Consider the following 20,485-nt stretch of genomic DNA (forward strand, 5'->3'; position numbering starts at 1 on the left):
GGTTGTAAATTTTCTTGGAGTACTAATACTGCACCATCTCATATTTGGTTCTTTATTATGGCATAATGCCATTCATGGCAGAAGATGAAAATGTGAACTTGAAATTCAGCAAACAGTTGGAACTAGCGAGAAAAAATTTTCTCGTTAGCATCTGGCTGCTTGCTGATACTGCCGATACAGCAAACAGCCACACTTCGTGCAGCAGGAAGTGGGAGAAGGTACTACTCATGAGCAAGTAACTGTGCATGCACATAAGCCCGCTGGCAACTGGTCAAACAAACCTAATGTAAACAGTTGTGACGTCACATTCCTAAAAAGCAGTTTATTGTTATGAAGTATTACATAATCTTCACCCTAAGGCCTTTGACATATTTTTGCTATTTGCAGATGCTTGTGCGTGCACGGTGTTTTGTTGTTGTAAACGGCGCATTTCCTTTCCCACTAAATTATTACTTTTTCCCCTCTCATTTATATTTTATTGGTGCACTATCATTCTCCAGTAGCAGGATACAGCAACATCCTTTGCTAGAGAATCAATTCTTACCACTCAAAATTATAAAAATTTAACTGAAAGCTAAAGAAATAAAAAATTCTCGGGTTTTCCCAGGATAAAAAAATTTCCGGGTTTTTCCCAGATTTCCCGGGTCGTATACACCCTGGAAAATGAGATAGTTTTAGGTGTCATAAGTACAAAACTATTCTCACAAGTACAAGACATACCTATAGAAATGTCGAAGTCTCATACTGGAAGAGTGTCAGAATTGAGCCTCTTGTTCTATTTAAATTCTGTATTTTTCATCAAGTGGAAATTATGAATAAACAAATATTGCATCATAATTTTCTAATAAAAATAGTATCATTATTTTCAGTTATGGGTCACATGAAGCAAATTAAATTGATACAGTCACGTGAAATGACTTCCATACATCAATAATACTCCAGAATGAATTTTCACTTTGCAGAGGAGTATGGGCTAAAAAACTTCTTTGCACGTTAAAACCAGCTTAATCTTTCAGGAAGTTTCATCAATAATACTGATCCATTTTGTATGCTTGAAGAAAAAAAGAAATTAGTGGGAATTAGCAGTAAGTAGAGGAGATATGGAATGCCCAGGAAAAGATGCATTTGCCGTTGACAAGGAGATCTTCTGGTAGATACAGTTCAGCATTTTGAATTTTAAGGTACTAGAATCTACTAGATGACTTCTGTGAGGGATGCATCACAATACTTGTCTGCTTTTTCACTTTGCTCACAGTGTCTCTCAAAGTTTTAAAGTTTTAAATGACTACATTAGTTTATTTCTGGTACACATCATTCCACCACATATGGAAATGAACAGATTTTTTGATGGACTGGGTTTCTTTAAAATTTTGTGGATATGGCCACTGGACTTTATGAAGGCTGTACCTCCCAATCCTTACTGGTAACATAAAGTTTCAATATCAGTTTCATCATGATCCACAACACCAGGCTTTGGTTTGTTTCCGCTGTTGACACTGATACTGTGAGCAAGTCCCCCCACCATCCACCCACATTTATAGCTTGTTTCTGTATCAAAGTTCACTATAAACAAGCATCAGTTTGACAATATTTTTCTGAACAAATAACTTTGACAATACTTTGGACTGTAAAGTTTGTAGTCTCATGACATAGCACACAAGCAGATTTACTGTCTAAATTACAACAGCAATATTTGTAGTGCAGTTTTATCTTATCCAGCATGATGTGTGTTTCATGTTTAACATCTTGCACTTTACGTTGAAAACAAATCTTAAAACATCTAAAGTTGTAGTCAGTGTTCTTGTCAGATTAATAATTTGTCCAGTAAGCACACAATAGTTCAAAATACATTTACTGGCATATTTTCTGCAATTTCACCTATGTTTTTGCCTCAGAGCCAGAGGTATAACAGTAGGCTTTGCACCCAGCTATCATCCGTTTGTGCATGCGACTGCAGTTAGGCAGAAACACAGCTACCAAACAGTTGCAGTGTTCGATGAAGATGAATGACTAAGTGCGACACCTAGTGGGAGCACTATGTACCTGTGGATACTCTGCAAGCCACTGTATGGTGCATGGCAGAGGGTACCTTGTACTAACACTAGTTATTTCCTTTCCTGTTCCACTTGCAAACTGAATGAGGAAAAAAATGACTATATTTCTCCTATCTTATCTCAGTGGTCCTTACTCACATTGTATGTCTGAAGCAGTAGAACTGTTCTGCAGTCAGCTTGAAATGCGAGTTCTCTAAATTTTCTTAATAGTGTTCCTCGAGAAGAATGTCACATTCCCTATAGTGATTCCCATTTCAGTTCCCAAAGTATGTTGCTAAAAATTGCTTGTTGTTAGAACCTATCAGTAACAAATCTAGCAGCTCACCTCTGAATTGCTCTGATGTCTTCCTTTAATCTGACCTTGTATGGATCCCAAACACTTGAGCAATACTCAAGAGCAGATCATACTAGTGTCCAAATGCGGACTCCTTTACAGATGAACCACTCTTCCCTCAAATTCGCCCAAAAAACAGAAGTTGACCATTCACAATCCCTACCACAGTCATCACACGGTCATTCCATTTCATATTGCTTTGCAATGTTATGCCCAGATATTTAACTGCTGCGACTGTTCACAAGCAGGACTGTAAGGACACTTCTAATGCTATATCCGAACATTATGGGTTTGTTTCTCCTACTCATTCACATTAACTTACATTTTTCTACATTGAGAGGTAGCTGCCATTCATTACATCAAGAAGTTGTCAAAGTCGTCTTGTACCCTCCTACAGTCATTCAACTTTGACTCCTTACTGTACACAACAGCATCATCAGGAAACAACCATGGATTGCTGCCCCACTGTCGAGGACAACATGCTGTGTTCTATAACTTATGAAGTCTTCGAACCACTCACATTCCTGTGAACCTATTCCATATGCTCATACCTTCCTTAACAGCCTGCAATGTGGCATCATGTCAAATGCTTTCCAGAAATCTAGAAATATGGAATCTGACTGCCATATATCACGCAAGAAAAGGACAAAATGAGTTTCGCGCAAGTGATGCTTTCTACAACCATGCTGATTCATGGACATCAGCTTCTCGGTCTCAATAAAATTTATTCTATTCGAACTGAGAGTATGTTCAACGATTCTGCAGCAAACAGCAAATATTTCTTTCACAGCTGTGGATTTGCCAAATCTTTCAATATAGGTTTGATTGCCTCATTTACTGTCAAAGTAAGAGAAACTTAAGTCATTTTACAAAAAAACATCTACAAACACACACAGTCACAAAAAATAGTTCAACATTGAAACTGATTTCCACAAACGACGACTGAAATTCTATGGACACATCGTGACACTACATGATAACCGACAAACAAAGAAAATCTCACATGCAGACATCGAAACATCTTCAGATATAAGGTCTACAGCTGGGAAATTTCATCAGAAGACAAACCCAAGGTACCTAAAAGAAAGTGGTCATATGAATGTCAAGTTAAGCATAGCGAGATGATGAAACAATTCTGGAAGAACAAGAAAAATAACAGCCGCTGGTGATAATTTGCTTTATGTGACCCTGTATGGGTCTAAAAATGTAAATAATAATAATAAATAATATAGTAAACATCCAAGGTGAACAACAGAGCACATTAACAGGATGTGTACGAACTACATGAGTGCTGCTGTAAAAGGTGTGTGTGTGTGTGTGTGTGTGTGTGTGTGTGTGTGAATTTGTTTCCCATCTCTGGGGAACATGGGACCTCTTCAGAGGTGAAACTCTGGCAACTGCATATGAAGTTCCAGAGGTCCCAATATCTTTGGGGATTAACCAACAATACACGTTACAATAACATACCCTGTAATTTGAGCAACAACACACAAACCATTAAAACCCTCATCTTATTGACACATAAACAGTGAACAAACTGTTATAAAGAAAAAACTGCTGACTGGAGTGACATCTGCCATGGAAAAACTGTTGGGGGTCACTAGCCCTTATTTGTTATTTTGTACCTCCAGCCATTCGTTCTCCCACACATGCAAAATTCTTCTCTTCAGCAATGAGGTAGCAGTACCCAAGCAGGGCAGCACAGGGCATCCGTTGCTGCTGCGTCAGGCAGCTCACTGCCCTTGGTTCCAACATGGCCCACTACCCAGCAAAATGATATTCCCTTCCCTTGCCATTGTAGTATGTGACAGGCGTCTTGTATGTTTTGGACCACTGTGGTCTGGAACATTTGCTGAATTGTCTGTGGTGGGGAAATTAGGTAATCAGGGCAGACAAAATTTTATTCTGTCAGTTCCACATAACTTGCACCAATGCTTTCAGGATTGCACTGAACCTTGCATTAAAAGGCAATACATTCATCTGTACATAGAACCTTAACGCCCCTGTTAACGAAACTACAGGGCAGCCAAAAGCTGATTCTGCTTAGACCCATCAGAGTAAATAATTGTTGAAGTTATGATGTTCATCTACAATTTTGTAAAAGGCTTGATTGAAAGTAAAACTGGTGTATAAGAACTGTTGTACTTCATTAAATTTACGAACAGCCTTAGCCTCACTACAGACCAGGGACAATACTTGCTCCAAACATATGTCAAAACATTCAGGTCACTCATATCATATCAAGCTCTGGAAGCTGTTCTTTTGCTCAAATCACTAACTGTTTTGTTGCTCTTGTGCAATTTATATACATTTGTTCTGCTTGTAGTCGGACAAGATGATTAAAGTCTGGAAATTCTGCCCTATGGTTAAAGACGGTTCCCCAGCTCCGTAGAGAGGGTGTGTACTGTGTTTCTCCTGAGGGTTCCTAACGCCAATTTTATGTCCCTATGGTGAACGGAGTCGAGAGCCAGCTGTAGTTCAAATGTGACTGAACAACTCTGTAAAACAACAACAGGGTGGATGTACCTGCCCACTACTATCTGCCACTGATGCACTTTCAAGATGTTCACAGCCTTTAAAGTGCTTGTCTCAAGATGTTTCAGATGTGGCAACAAGGTGAGTGTCTCTTTGAAGACAGGACCCAGGAACATTATTGCTTCCTGGAAACTAAAAATGGTGCAATTTAAAATCATTGTACATCACAAAGATTCTGATTTTAAAACATGGTAGTTGTCTCACAACTGGTGAGCTAGTGAGCTTTGCTTCTACACTGCATGATATGTAGATGTATTCGTGCTGTTAGAATCATTCTTGCCCTTTCCTAGGCTCCAAACAACTGCCCACAACATAGGGTGTTTTGTGACTTTGAAACTATACTGAGAGTATGATTTCATTAGCCAGTAGTTTTACAACTTCATCATATTCATTATTAACTGGAAAGAGTAAGCAATCAGGAAAACTGCCTAACAAATATAAGACAATGTTGAATTAAATAACCTTTGGACACAACTACATTAGCCTTCATAGAGCTTAAGTGCTTAAGTATGGGTTTACTACAGTTAGAAGTAGTTCTGTTATAGGGCAATTTTGTTACCCAGGAAGCAATTGAAAAAATTGTCTGCAAATGCACAAACTCTGACTGCAGCAGACTTAACACTATGTCCAACTGACTGTTAGCTTATGCCACTCTGTGATATTTCATGCGAGTCAATTTATTCAGCTCATATTAATCATGGCATTTTTCAGGAGAAGAATTACTTTCATGCCCTTTAAAATATACAGCAGAATCTGGATATAATACTGTTGTCAGGGGACATACTCGACTCTCGCGTTATAGTGCACCTGTGGTTTATTGAGAGTGAGCTGTTTAATAACAAACTATGCATGGACAGTTAATAAGAACTCATAATGCAATATTACACATTCAGTATTTAAATTTAAGGAAAATTATAAGTCAATAATTTCAGAAACTTCCCAAGTAGGATACAGCAATTAGGCAAACTTCACCAAAAAGTCAACCAAACAATAACATGTTTCAATATGGTATATAAAGCACACTATCAAATATAGTACAATAATTTACAACACTGTCTGCAAGCTGCAGCTCATCATATTCCACTGCCTTAAAGAAGTTAGTTGGTTTTCTTTGCTGTGTCGTTACTTTAATGTGTATTGCTTTATGCTCATCAGGTGCAACAACTCAGTTTGGTTTGGTTCACTATGTCACTCCATCTACATAATCACTTTATTTATATTATCCAATATTGCCCATGTACTGGGATCATCATATGTACTTTTTTTCTTCAGTTTCATCATCCTCATCCTAGACTGCTCCACTGCTCTCATTTTGAACAGTACCAATAGCATCCTTATCATCTATGACCTCCGAAATTGATTCTTTGTTGTTAACTGAATACCCAATGGTTCAGGTCTTCAAGATCAATATTGCCCTCTAGAACATCACATGCAGACTGGGTTTCACTGCTGCTGAAATCTGTCACTACAGTGTTCATCTGTTGCATTTTCTTCACTGGAATACTTGTTCCACCAATTCCTAATATTGGTCAGACAGATGCTTTTGCCATGACACGCCTACTGAATATGTAACACTATTAAAGATTTACACATTTCAAGGACATTTCCCTTTCCTCATCTGAATTTACAATTGAAGTGAGCAGTTCACAGTGATAAAGAGCCAAAAATGCTCACAGATGCCTATGAGGCAGAAGTTTCTTTTACTTCTTCTGATTGCAAAATGTCAGCAGGCGGACGAGCTGGACAGTGATCAAGAGCTAGTAGAGCCTTCTTTTCTCTGCTTCAGTAACTGTAGGTGCTGATGGAACAAACTCTTCTTGAAATCAGTCGGTGAAAATGTCACGTCATCCAAATATTCTTTGAATGCCTATAAATGAACTGGAATGACATATTTAAATGTCTGAAACCTCTCAAGCTTTTGCTTTTACATCTACAAAGTAATTTCAGCTTGTGGGTGCCCTACTTATTTGTGGCAAAGAGAAGCTTTATTATGTCTGTTATTATCAAATCATTTGTATTTCTTGACCTGGCCCCCCTTGTGTGTGAGTGTGTGTGTGTCTCGATAATAAAGTGCCACTTCATCACAATTGTACACTTGATGATCATTTAAATTTTCATCAACCATTACTGTAATTACCTGAGTGTAAGGCAACCCTGAATATGACACCCCCTCCCCCCTTTTCTTAAGACTCTACTTAAAATTTTTTTTATACATATTCTGTCTACTCCAAATTACATACTTATTTTGACATAAGGTATTTGCTTAAAAAGTTAACATTACACCTATTCTAAACTTGTTCATTGTCAACTTTTTGATAAAATAAGGACTATTTGATAAAATAAGGACTAACAAAATAAACATAAACAAATTGTTTACATTAATTTTTATCTTTACTGAATTTTTTGTCTACTTAGCTTATCATCTGTGGTGTTGTTTTTGTTGTTGTTGTTGTTGTGATCTTCAGTCCTGAGACTGGTTTGATGCAGCTCTCCATGCCACTCTATCCTGTGCAAGCTGCTTCATCTCCCAGTACCTACTGCAACTTACATCCTTCTGAATCCGCTTAGTGTATTCATCTCTTGGTCTCCCTCCATGATTTTCAACCTCCACACTGCCCTCCAATACTAAATTGGTGATCCCTTGATGCCTCAGAACATGTCGTACCAACCGATCCCTTATTCTAGTCAAGTTGTGCCACAAACTTCTCTTCTCCCCAATCCTATTCAATACTTCCTCATTAGTTATGTGATGTACCCATCTAATCTTCAGCATTCTTCTGTAGCAAAACATTTCAAAAGCTTCTATTCTCTTCTTGTCTAAACTATTTATCGTCCATGTTTCACTTCCATACATTGCTACACTCCATACAATCGCTTTCAGAAAAGACTTCCCAACACTTAAATCTATATTCGATGTTAACAAACTTCTCTTCTTCAGAAACGCTTTCCTTGCCATTGCCAATCTACATTTTATATTCTCTCTACTTCAACCATCATCAGTTATTTGGCTCCCCAAATAGCAAAACACCTTTACTGCTTTAAGTGTCTCATTTCCTAATCTAATTCCCTCAGCATCACCCAACTTAATGCAACTACATTCCATTATCCTCGTTTTGCTTTTGTTGGTGTTCATCTTATATCCTCCCTTCAAGACACTATCCATTCCCTTCAACTGCTCTTCCAAGTCCTTTGCTGTCTCTGACAGAATTACAATGTCATCGGCGAACCTCAAAGTTTTTATTTCTTCCCCATGGATTTTAATACCTACTTCAAAGGTTTCTTTTGTTTCCTTTACTGCTTGCTCAATATACAGATTGAATAACATCAGGGAGAGGCTACAAGCCTGTCTCACTCCCTTCCCAACCACTGCTTCCCTTTCATTCCCCTCAACTCTTGTAACTGCCATTTGGTTTCTATACAAATTGTAAATAGCCTTTCGCTCCCTATATTTTACCCCTGCCACCTTCAGAATATGAAAGACAGTATTCCAGTCAACATTATCAAAAGCTTTCTCTAAGTCTACAAACGCTAGAAACGTAGGTTTGCCCTTCCTTAATCTAGCTTCTAAGATAAGTCATAGGGTCAGTATTGCCTCACGTGTTCCAACAGTTCTACGGAATCTAAACTGATCTTCCCCCGAGATCGGCTTCTACTAGTTTTTCCATTCGTATGTAAAGAACTCGCGTTAGTATTTTGCATCTGTGACTTATTAAACTGATAGTTCAGTAGTTTTCACATCTGTCAACACCTGCTTTCTTTGGGATTGAAATTATTGTATTGAAGTCTGAAGGTATTTCGCCTGTCTCATACATCTTGCTCACCAGATGGTAGAGTTTTGTCAGGACTGGCTCTCCCAAGGCCGTCAGTAGTTCCAATGGAATGTTGTCTACTCCGGGAGCCTTGTTTCGACTCAGGTCTTTCAGTGCTCTGTCAAACTCTTCACGCAGTATCGTATCTCCCATTTCATCTCCATCTACATCCTCTTCCATTCCCATAATATTGTCCTCAAGTACATCGCCCTTGTATAGACCCTCTATATACTCCTTCCATCATCTGTGGTACACTATTTTTACTACTACTACTAATAATAATGATAATAATAATAATAATCCTACTAACAGGACAGCTGTTTAACTTACGCCTTCATTGTCACGAATATTTGGCTACATCCTCTGAATATGTTGCAATTTCTGAGGCTGTGGCGACAGTGGCCCTTAGAATACACAATAGATTTCCTCTTATACTGCAGTGTGGAATTTACAATATCTATTGCTTCCAAACACAACACCTGTCCATCACTCTCTCATTGGCTGTGTGTCACCAGCAGTTGACACTCCCCCCTATCGCTCCCTTCATACCTCACGGTAAGCATCAACAACATTGCTGCACGAAATATGGTAAGTACGCCACTGGCCCCAATCTAGTCTTTTTGCATCTCCTGCAGAACTGTATGCTACTGTTACACACTTGTCAATTTTAAAGTCATTTCGATTCAGAGTACAAATGGATTCAGGCAAATTGCAGTTTAAACAGGTTATATGTTCATACAAAGCCAAAGTGTTCTCAGTAAAACTGTTGGCACTGTCCCCTTCCAATCTCTCTGTAGTGCTGCACTCGAGCTATAGTGAAACACGGATGGCATTATCTTCTAGGGTAAAGGTCATATGCAACTACGGCAACTAATACATAAATAAAAGATCACAATCACTATTCAGTGTAATTCTGGAATTCTTGCTTTTCCCACTATCAAATGACATCTCTTGGTACCATTTCCACAAGGGGTTTTTCGGCTGTAATTTATTCTTGTGATACAATTGCAGTAAGTTTAAAGTTATTTAGTTCATTTGTTAGACTTTTAATTCTGGATTAATTTTCTTTCTTGTTTCAACTTAATGTCAGCATTTTGCTTTAAAGCCAATTACAAGCTGATGACCTTTTCACATTTATTCTAATATGCAAACAGCAGCTGAACTTCTAACTTTCAATCCACTTGGTAAATTATCACAGTTTCTCATAACCTAACAGAATACTACCTACTTGGGGTCTGAATCAAGAAATGGTTTCTGAAGGAAAAGATTTTCGGCTTACAATGTTACCTTCAGTACATATACAGTGCAACAAAACCCTGTCAGTTGACAGAATTGAATGCTGTTTTCACTTTTGTTTCACAAAACTCAATTTTCACGCAGAGCATTAGATTGTTGTAGTGGCTAGTTCGGAGTTTCTCGCATGTCCCTTGCACACTGCACTAGCACCACACATCAAATGTCACTTGATTTTTCGAGGAAGGCCAATACTGTATCAAGCACTATGGTGTATTGGGAAATATCGAGCCCCTTCAAATGAAAGCATTTTTTTTTTGAGCCATCGGAATTCTTCGGAATAAATTTGCATAAAACCTTAAACCCAAAGCTTTATATGTCAGTGTAGTATGACTCCTACATTAATCTATTAAACAAGCTAAAAATGTTGGCCTGAGCAACAATATTTAATTTGCAAACATAAAGACGACCTCATATTTTTCAAATGATGAATTTGGGAAAAAACCTCATCTTATAATCGGGCAAATACAGTACTTTGCATAGAATTTCAGTAAACTGTGAAGCACATTCACAGTCACAAGAACCTGCTTCTCCTTCAATGGTTGCTTCATAAATTCCATGCTGACATTTCCATCTTGAACACTATCTGTCGAAAGCCTTAAAATCTTGGTTTGCAAGTATGAGTAAATAAAAGTGAAATTTTTCGACTTGGGTTTTTATAAGTGGCCCAGAAAGTGGCATACCTTGACTCCTCTTTATTAAAAATCACCTAGAATGGCATTTGTTAAGTTCATATATGGGGGACATACTTTGTATTGCATTATATCTAAATCCGTAGTATATCAGGCTTCTACTGTATCACCTCTTCAAATAATCCGTTAGAAACCATATGACATAACAACTATACAACTGAAGGTGTGGAATAAGCGGATTAATTTTCCCGCCAAAATTGTAACAATGGTAAGGTGAATTAGATCTAACACTCTATTTAATAAGAGAACCCATTAAGCCATGTCAGTTTACAAAATATAAATACTGGATCAAATAAACCATCATGATATGATGAAAATATCAGGGAATGGTGTGATGTATCCACTATGTGTAAAGTGGGTACAGAATTTAACACACAAGTCTAAGCAACACCCCTCAGCCCACCACGCGCTTTTAATAAAAATGAAGAAACATGTTAGTAGTCGGCAGCTGTATTACCGATTCTCAGTGTATACGGATATATCATGGAACAACAGGCTACTTCCATAGTGTGCTTCTGGGTGTTCTACTGAGCTGTCATTTGCATTTCATGCAAAATATTTCTATGACTGATCTAGCGATTTTGTTCAGATGCTGTGAGTCATTCACTGCCTGGACTCAACCCAGACACTATGAATCTACCATGCCGAGAAAACCTGGGAAATCATAACACGCTATTCTCTTAGAGGCTCTGTGGAGGTATATCTTCTGTACAGGAGTCTCCTACATGTCATGGAAACATCTCATTTCAAAAAACCCATTTTTAGTTGAAAGTCAGGACAAATGGAAACATCTACAACAAGCTGCAAAGGAAATTTTCTACTATTTTAAAAAAACCTATATATATGAACTACTGATGTTCAACATTATACCATCTGAAAATAAAAGCAGACTATCCCCACACAGAACTTAAACTGTGATAGTAGTTAAATGTGACAGTAACGAAATGTCTTGTACGATGGTGTAGAAGAGGATGATAATAGCAACACCAGAGTACTAAAAAAAATCAACTGCAACACAAATGAGATCATACTTAGATAATGAATATACTTTTTTTTTTAAGCTGGTCAGATTAATTTTCACACGTGTATAGCTCAGCAAGAATTCCAAGTCTTAGAGTTTGGCAAAATTAGTAATAGAGGACAAATAAACGTGTGAAGTTCAAGAAAGAGAAATACAGTAAGTGGCAAATAAAAACAGATGACGCTGATGGTGGAACTGATAAAACTACAGTACACAGCTGGAAGGCAGTCCAGTTTTGTAGGTTCTGTAGATCTACCTCCACTAACAGCTGGAAATCAGTGAGATTTAGTCGGCTTCCATATGCCTTGTCTAATTAAATGTCAGACACAAATAACTTGTCTCTTCTACTTTGCAACACAGCTGTACTTCAGTGACAATACAACTTTATTTGTTGTCGTCCGCTTGTTACTTTACAATTTTCTGCAACTGTAACATATGCATTATATAGGCGAGCTAATCCATCACCTAGAATTGATATGAGGTAAGGTGTATTTGTTTGCATGGCTGAATGCTACCGGGCATAGGGTGTGCTGTGGCCAGACTAGCTAGCTGACCGTTTCCGTCACATGCGAGTTCAGGTGCAGAGCCATTGAGTGCATCGCTGGAAACAGCTGGGAATTTGGACAGCTGATACTTGTATTGCCTTTGTGCAGAATATGCTCCAGGAAATGGTGCGAGTGTCAGACCCACTTATAGATGAACAAGTTACAGAACTCTGAGCTTCAACAATAAAAAGTTGCAGCACTTTGAGATTCAACAATTGTTGTTGTTGTGGTATTCAGTCCTGAGACTGGTTTGATGCAGCTCTCCATGCCACTCTATCCTGTGCAAGCTTCTTCATCTCCCAGTACTTACTGCAACCTACATCCTTATGAATCTGCTTAGTGTACTCATCTCTTGGTCTGCCTCTATGATTTTTACCCTCCACACTGCCCTCCAATACTAAATTAGTGATCCCTTGATGCCTCAGAACATGTCCTACCAACCAATCCCTTCTTCTAGTCAAGCTGTGCCACAAACTTCTTTTCTCCCCAATCTTACTCAATACCTCCTCATTAGTTATGTGATCTACCCATCTAATCTTCAGCATTCTTCTGTAGCACCACATTTCGAAAGCTTCTATTCTCTTCTTATCCAAACTATTTATCATCCATGTTTCATTTCCATACATGGCTACACTCCATACGAATACTTTCAGAAACGACTTCCTGACACTTAAATCTATACTCGATGTTAACAAATTCCTCTTCTTCAGAAACGCTTTTCTTGCCATAGCCAGTCTACATTTTATATCCTCTCTATTTCGGCCATCATCAGTTATTTTGCTCCACAACTAGCAAAACTACTTTACTACTTTAAGTGTGTTATTTTCTAATCTAATTCCCTCAGCATCACCTGACTTAATTCGATGACATTCCATTATCCTCGTTTTGCTTTTTTTAAATGTTAAATTTATGTCCTCCTTTCAAGACACTATCCATTCCATTCAATTGCTCTTCTAAGTCCTTTGCTATCTCTGATAGAATTACAATGTCATCGGCGAACCTCAAAGTTTTTATTTCTTCTCTGTGGATTTTAATAGCTACTCCCAAATTTTCTTTTGTTTCCTTCAATGCTTGCTCAGTATACAGATTGAATAACATCTGTCAGCACCTGATTTCTTTGGGATTGGAATTATTATATTCTTCTTGAAGTCTGAGGGTATTTCGCATGTTGTTGTTGTTGTTGTTGTTGTTGTTGTTGTCTGTCTCATACATATTGCTCACCAGACGGTAAAGTTTTGTCATGGCTGGCTCTCCCAAGACCATCAGTAGTTCCAATGGAATGCTGTCTACTCCGGGGGCCTTGTTTCGACTCAGGTCTTTCAGTGCTCTATCAAACTCTTCAAGCAGTATCGTATCTCCCATTTCATCTTCATCTACATCCTCTTCCATTTCCATAATATTGTCCTCAAGTACATCGCCCTTGTATAGACCCTCTATATACTCCTTCCACCTTTCTGCTTTCCCTTCTTTGCTTAGAACTGGGTTTCCATCTGAGCTCTTCATGTTCATACTAGTGGTTCTCTTATCTCCAAAGGTCTCTCTAATTTTCCTGTAGGCAGTATCTATCTTACCCCTCGTGAGATAAGCCTCAACATCCTTATATTTGTCCTCTACCCATCCCTACTTAGCCATTTTGCACTTCCTGTCGATCTCATTTTTGAGACGTTTGTATTCCTTTTTGCCTGTTTCATTTACTGCATTATCAATTAAATTCAATATTTCTTCTGTTACCCAAGGATTTCTACTAGCCCTCGTCTTTTTACCTACTTGATCCTCTGCTGACTTCACTACTTCATCTCTCAAAGCTACCCATTCTTCTTCTACTGTATTTCTTTCGCCCATTCCTGTCAGTTGTTCCCTTATGCTCTCCCTGAAACTCTGTGCAACCTCTGGTTTAGTCAGTTTATCCAGGTCCCATCTCCTTAAATTCCCACCTTTTTGCAGTTTCTTCAGTTTTAATCTACAGTTCATAACCAATAGATTGTGGTCAGAGTCCACATCTGCCCCTGGAAATGTCTTACAATTTAAAACCTGGTTCCTAAATCTCTGTCTCACCATTATATAATCTATCTGAAACCTTTTAGTATCTCCAGCGTTCTTCCATGGATACAACCTTTTTTTTATGACTTTTGGACCAAGTGTTAGCTATGATTAAGTTGTGCTCTGTACAAAATTCTTCCAGGTGGCTTCCTCTTTCATTTCTTAGACCCAATCCATATTCACCTACTACGTTTCCTTCTCTCCTTTTTCCTACTACCGAATTCCAGTCACCCATGACTATTTAATTTTCATCTCCCTCCACTATCTAAATAATTTCTTTTAGTTCATCATACATTTCTTCAATTTCTTCGTCATCTGCTGAGCTAGTTGGCATATAAACTTGTAATACTGTAGTAGGCATGAGCTTCGTGTCTTATCTTGACCACAATAATGGGTTCACTATGCTCTTTGTAGTAGCTTAACCGCATTCCTATTTTTTTATTCATTATTAAACCTACTCCTGCATTACCCCTATTTGACTTTGTATTTATAACCCTGTATTCGCCTGACCAAAAGTCTTGTTCCTCCTGCCAGTGAACTTCACTAATTCCCACTATATCTAACTTTAACCTATCCATTTCCCTTTTTATATTAAAAACAAAGATTCCAAGACTTACCAAGCGGGAAAGCGCCGGCAGACAGGCACATGAACAAAACACACAAACACACACACAGAATTACGAGCTTTCGCAACTGGCAGTTGCTTCGTCAGGAAAGAGGGAAGGAGAGGGAAAAATGAAAGGATGTGGGTTTTAAGGGAGAGGGTAAGGAGTCATTCCAATCCCGGGAGCGGAAAGACTTCCCTTAGGGGAAAAAAAAAGGACAGGTGTACACTCGCACACACACACACACACACACACACATATCCATCCGCACATACACAGACACAAGCAGACATATTTAAAGGCCTTTAAATATGTCTGCTTGTGTCTGTGTATGTGCGGATGGATATGTGTGTGTGTGTGTGTGAGTGTACACCTGTCCTTTTTTTTCCCCTAAGGGAAGTCTTTCCGCTCCCGGGATTGGAATGACTCCTTACCCTCTCCCTTAAAACCCACATCCTTTCATTTTTCCCTCTCCTTCCCTCTTTCCTGACGAAGCAACTGCCAGTTGCGAAAGCTCGTAATTCTGTGTGTGTGTTTGTGTGTTTTGTTCATGTGCCTGTCTGCGGCGCTTTCCCGCTTGGTAAGTCTTGGAATCTTTGTTTTTAATATATTTTTCCCATGTGGAAGTTTCTTTCTGTTTTATTTACATTTCCCTTTTTATATTTTCAAACCTACCTGCTGAATTAAGGGATCTGACAATCCACACTCCGATCCATAGAACGCCAGTTTTCTTTCTCCCCACGAGGACGCCATCATCATTTAACGATACAGTAAAGCTGCATGCCCTCGGTAAAAATTACGGCTGTAGTTTCCCCTTGCTTTCAGCCGTTCGCAGTACCAGCACAGCAAGGCCATTTTGGTTAGTGTTACAAGGCCAGATCAGTCAATCATCCAGACTGTTGCCCTTGCAACTACTGAAGAGGCTGCTGTCCCTCTTCAGGAACCACACGATTATCTGGCCACTCAACAAATACCCCTCCATTCTGGTTGCACCTACGGTATGGCTATCTGTATCGTTGAGGCATGCAAGCCTCCTCACTAACGGCAAGGTCCATGGTTCTTGGTGGGGGATTCAACAATAACTCACATTTGCATTGACATTTGATTCAATAATAAACTACATCAAATATCAACCCAAATCTGAATACAACTGCAATCTCAGAAAAAATACATGCATCCAACGACACGGTAAAAAACTGTGGAAGTTAATATCTCTCAGTGAATAAACATTTTCACAATGACCCTCTGCACCAAAAACTTTTAATCGCTTCCTGCAATTTCAACAAATGTTATCCCAGATGACAGCATTGCGCTATTGCTGTGTGTGTGTGTGTGTGTGTGTGTGTGTGTGTGTGTGTGTGTGTGTGTTTACTTCATTAGAAGAAGACCTTTTGGCTGAAAGCTTACATGTACAGTAGTCTTTCTGTTGTGTCTGTCTGTGACTCAATGTCTCTTTTTATATGGTGAGCAGCAATCTATCCTTTTCATGATACTGTCGTTATTCCATCCACGACTTTCAATTGTTTAATTTTGCTGCTTTTATATTCAAGCAGCTGTTAAGTTGGCCTCACAAGGCAGAGTGGATTTACGTCCAGACCTTTCCACCACAAAAAAATTTAAGTAGCCACTGGGAGTAGAACCCTGGGCCTCGGCATTGCTAGCAAAAAACGCCAGCCACTAGACCATGCGGTCAGTTCGTATTCAATCCTGTATGTATGCTTTCACTGTTGTTAAAACTTGAAAGAAAATGTATCACATCAATGTTTGTGATTAATTCTGAAGAAGAGGTATTCTGATGGATAAGTAAACTGAGAATATAGTACAATCAACAGTCACTGCGTCCCCTGTCCTTCAATTTGCACACAACTGACTGACATAACTTTTACCCAGAAACATTTGCTTGCACCTCCCACTGCCTTCTTTGTTGGCAATATCAGAATTTTCTCAATCTCACTGTCAGTAACATTAACAATGTTAACAGCATATCATGTTGTTGCTTGCCACAGAGGTATTTTTCACAGTAGTTTGTGATCACTTTTCACGCTCATACTGTGAGAGAAAAAAGTGCGCTATTTTGAACTGGAACACAACTGTACCTCTCATCAGTTAGTTCCTGCTACAGCCAGATTACCAAATCACCTTTCTGAGTAATAACACGTGTAAATTTTCGAATCGATGCAATAGAATTTCACGCAGATGTAAAATGATAAATTATACTGTCTCCTTGTAATAATTACTACTTATATAGCCACCAGATTCAAAACAATAACAAAGTTTAGCAGTACCACTCTATTCGCTTTCGTACATGACTTTCGGAATGTACTAAACAGCAAGCACCTCAGCCGCCATGACTCGCTCGTCTCAGTGAACTGGTTACCTGGCCATAATGCATTGTACAAGATGTGGTTAAAGAAATGTGTTGTGTAGGTAATATCATCATAAGTAATGCTGAGATGAACGCAAGCCAAATCCAATAAATGTACATTCCAACATGATGTTTAAGGGCTCCCAACAAACTAAGGACTTATTGTATCATGTTATTAAACCAGGCCAAACAAAACATATTAAGAAAAGTTTCAAAATACTGTCTAGAAAACTTAACAATATGCCATGCAACAATTCTTAAAACATAATCTGTGTAGTGAAGGTAGAAGAGCTGCAGAGAAAATATGAAAAACAAAGACAATTTGCATTTAAAACTTACTTATACACTAAGAATATCTATGTCAGTAATATGTTCTCAATTATAATAAGCATCACAAGAGTAAAAGAATGGATGTTTACCTTGTACGGTGACTGCGATCCCGATGAGTTCGTATCAGGCACCTGGATAAGCTTCCGTGCAGTGCCATTCGGATCTGATAAATCTCGCACGCTGGTAGGAGTAACCGCAGCAGTTGTAACTGCAGGAGCGTGTTGCGGTGTAGTCCTATTTGCACTCACTGTAGCACCCACTTGAGCACTCCTCCTCGGTGACTGGGGAGGCGAGGATAAATCAATGACGTCGGCACCTGTCGTCGCTACACCGTACAAGTTTGTAGGATAACGCGGTGGAGCTGGTGTCCCGTTCACTGGCACCAGAGGCGGCGGCGGGTACTTCGCAGTGGAAGCAGAGACGGGTGTCGGAACAACTTGTGCGGGAGCTGACGACACCTTGGGCTGGATCCGCACCTGCTGGGGCTGCGGCTGGGGGGCCACGGTGTAATGTGGCGAGCACAGAGGAGATGCGGCAGGAGGCAGCATCTGGTGCTGCGAAGGGTCGGCGAGCCCCATCAGATGCATGTTAGGCAGGCCCAGATTCGCTGAAGACGTGTAGGTGGCAGCTGTCGCCCTGCCGGAAATAACACCGTTCTGGCGTCGGCTCCTTCACGGTGTAGGAATACACATCATATACACATTAGTTAAAACTATGATAAAAATATACTGTTTTACCCACCACCAAACCATTGTGCCAGCAAATTTGTTTTTTAAATGCAGCCTGAATTTCGTGCTCTTAGAAATTAATTATCAATCTTTCAAAACTACTCCAACATGCACCGCACTAATTTTAAATCACCATTTGATTGCATTGTTGTTTATTTAATTACAACCCAGGTTGCAGCCTTTTATGCCATTTTCAAGTGGTTGAATTCATGTCATTAACATATATTGCACAAAATCAAGCTCAAAATTTGCCATAACTAATTGTTGCAAATATTTATTATGTATATAATTATATTTATATTATATATATATATATATATATATATATATATATATATATATATATTATATATTATGTAAGACTGCAATGATTAATAATTCATTGAAAAAAAACTATAAAGTAGGAGCATTTTGCAAAATTATTCTAAAACAGCTTTTTCTGAAATTTCAGGCATAAAGATTATCAAACAGAAATTAAAGCAGGTTTATGAGACACTCATCAGATGAAATCTCGCTCAGTCACTTTCTAAAGTCACATCAAAATCTTTGCAAATGCTCATGAATTAAGTTTTAGTTGAGAGCCAATTTGGCATATTTCTACATATTCTTAAAATACCTCACGGAATATAGCAATTGGGGTGGATACTAAAAATTCTACTCTACGAAACAAAACCCAGAGTTATTAGTGGAAACCTCTTGCCCTATATGAAACATTGTTTCCTTAAATATTTGGATTAAATTCCTACTGACATATTTGAAATCTTATGAAATGATACTTTTAATGTTCTGAATTATTTTAGATTAAAATTCAATAGTCAGTTGCACAACTAGGAAATTTATTTCACTTTACTGGTTTCAACAGATTTAGCTGTCATCTTCAAAAGTCTATATGAAATGGACCCAAGTTCTAATGGTTTATAATACCCCAAATTTTGTAGACTTCTGAAGCTAACAGCTTAATCCAGTGAAACCGGCAAAGCTAAATAAATTTTTGCAACACCACCTTACTGTTGCTATTTCCGTAAAAGCTCTTTTCCACTAATTTTATACCCTACACAACCATTCGGAAACTAGCAAACCGAGGTCCATGTTCAGACAGCAGGAAGACAAAAACTTGACCGCAAAAAATATTTTGAAAGTATACTGAAGAAAATTATTTAAAAACTATTTTTCTGTAGATGGCAATACGTTTGAGTGCCACCCTCACCACTTTTAACAGTATTTTACAAGTAACTGTGTGATTGATTTGAGTTCTTAATGGTTTGTAGGCAGACTGAAAACATAGCTGCTGTACTGTGTAGCGTAGGAGAAAGTGCTCTGGAGAGCAAGGGTGCACGGGAGCAAGCTGGCTGGCTAGCCAATCATGCTGTGTTGATCCACAGAAGAGCTCTGCACACCCAAGAGCAACATAAGAATTTTATTTAACGAAAAAGGAAATTAAATCAATCTCTGGCTCTGGCAACCATGAAGCCTCTTAATCAGAGCAGGCATATTCATTTTAACACAATTTTTGTGTTCATAACTCGAATGAAAGCTTAATGCCACTTTATTAAACTTTGACGTGGAATGACAAACTTATGTTTCAGGAAGGTGTACACAGCAGCGGTGACCTGCGACATTGAAGCGGCTCCTCTGCACTGCATTGGCAAGTGCATTTTGATGGACAGCGAGCATTAGCTTTGTAAAGAATGAATCTAACTACAGCAGACCAATTTTATCATTACTTCTTCAAGATTTGCTGCAAACCTCATACAGAGCTGTTATTAATTTCTCTTATAGTAATAAGAAGCTTCTAACCTTTTTCTTTTGTGTCAGTATGGATCTTAAATTTCGTAAAGATGATAGTGAAAATAGGAAGATTTTAAGTGAGTAGACAACATTTCTTTCGCTTTTCTTTCTAACACTGTGTGACAGCCTGGAGCTGTTCCAGTTTCCTTCATATGCAACAAAACTGTCGCTTATGTTAAATGTGCCAATTTAAAGTGACACGACCAAACATCAAGTGACAGTACCAAACATTTTATCAACAGTTCCATAAAAATTTCCTCTTGATAATAAAGCTTGTCAAAAAAATCTCTACACATATCTACCGTCTTAAAAAAAATCACGACCTTACAAAATCGCTCTATGTGAG

The 20,485-nt window shown here is 38.5% G+C and overlaps 1 protein-coding gene across 4 annotated transcripts in view; it reads right to left on the reverse strand.

Annotated features, from left to right (window-relative positions):
- The window catches only part of LOC126281176 (uncharacterized), a 106,658-nt gene that overhangs the window by 31,317 nt on the left and 54,856 nt on the right, over window positions 1–20,485 (reverse strand). For 2 of the 4 annotated variants that reach the window (XM_049979862.1, XM_049979865.1), the window contains one exon: window positions 17,713–18,292. In XM_049979862.1, the coding sequence (XP_049835819.1) occupies window positions 17,713–18,292 (580 nt within the window). The remainder of the gene's footprint in view (window positions 1–17,712; window positions 18,293–20,485) is intronic. The other 2 variants (XM_049979864.1, XM_049979863.1) reach the window with 1 other exon arrangement.

The sequence above is a fragment of the Schistocerca gregaria genome, chromosome 7 (assembly GCF_023897955.1).
Source record: "Schistocerca gregaria isolate iqSchGreg1 chromosome 7, iqSchGreg1.2, whole genome shotgun sequence".
Classification (NCBI taxonomy): Eukaryota; Metazoa; Arthropoda; class Insecta; order Orthoptera; family Acrididae; genus Schistocerca; species Schistocerca gregaria.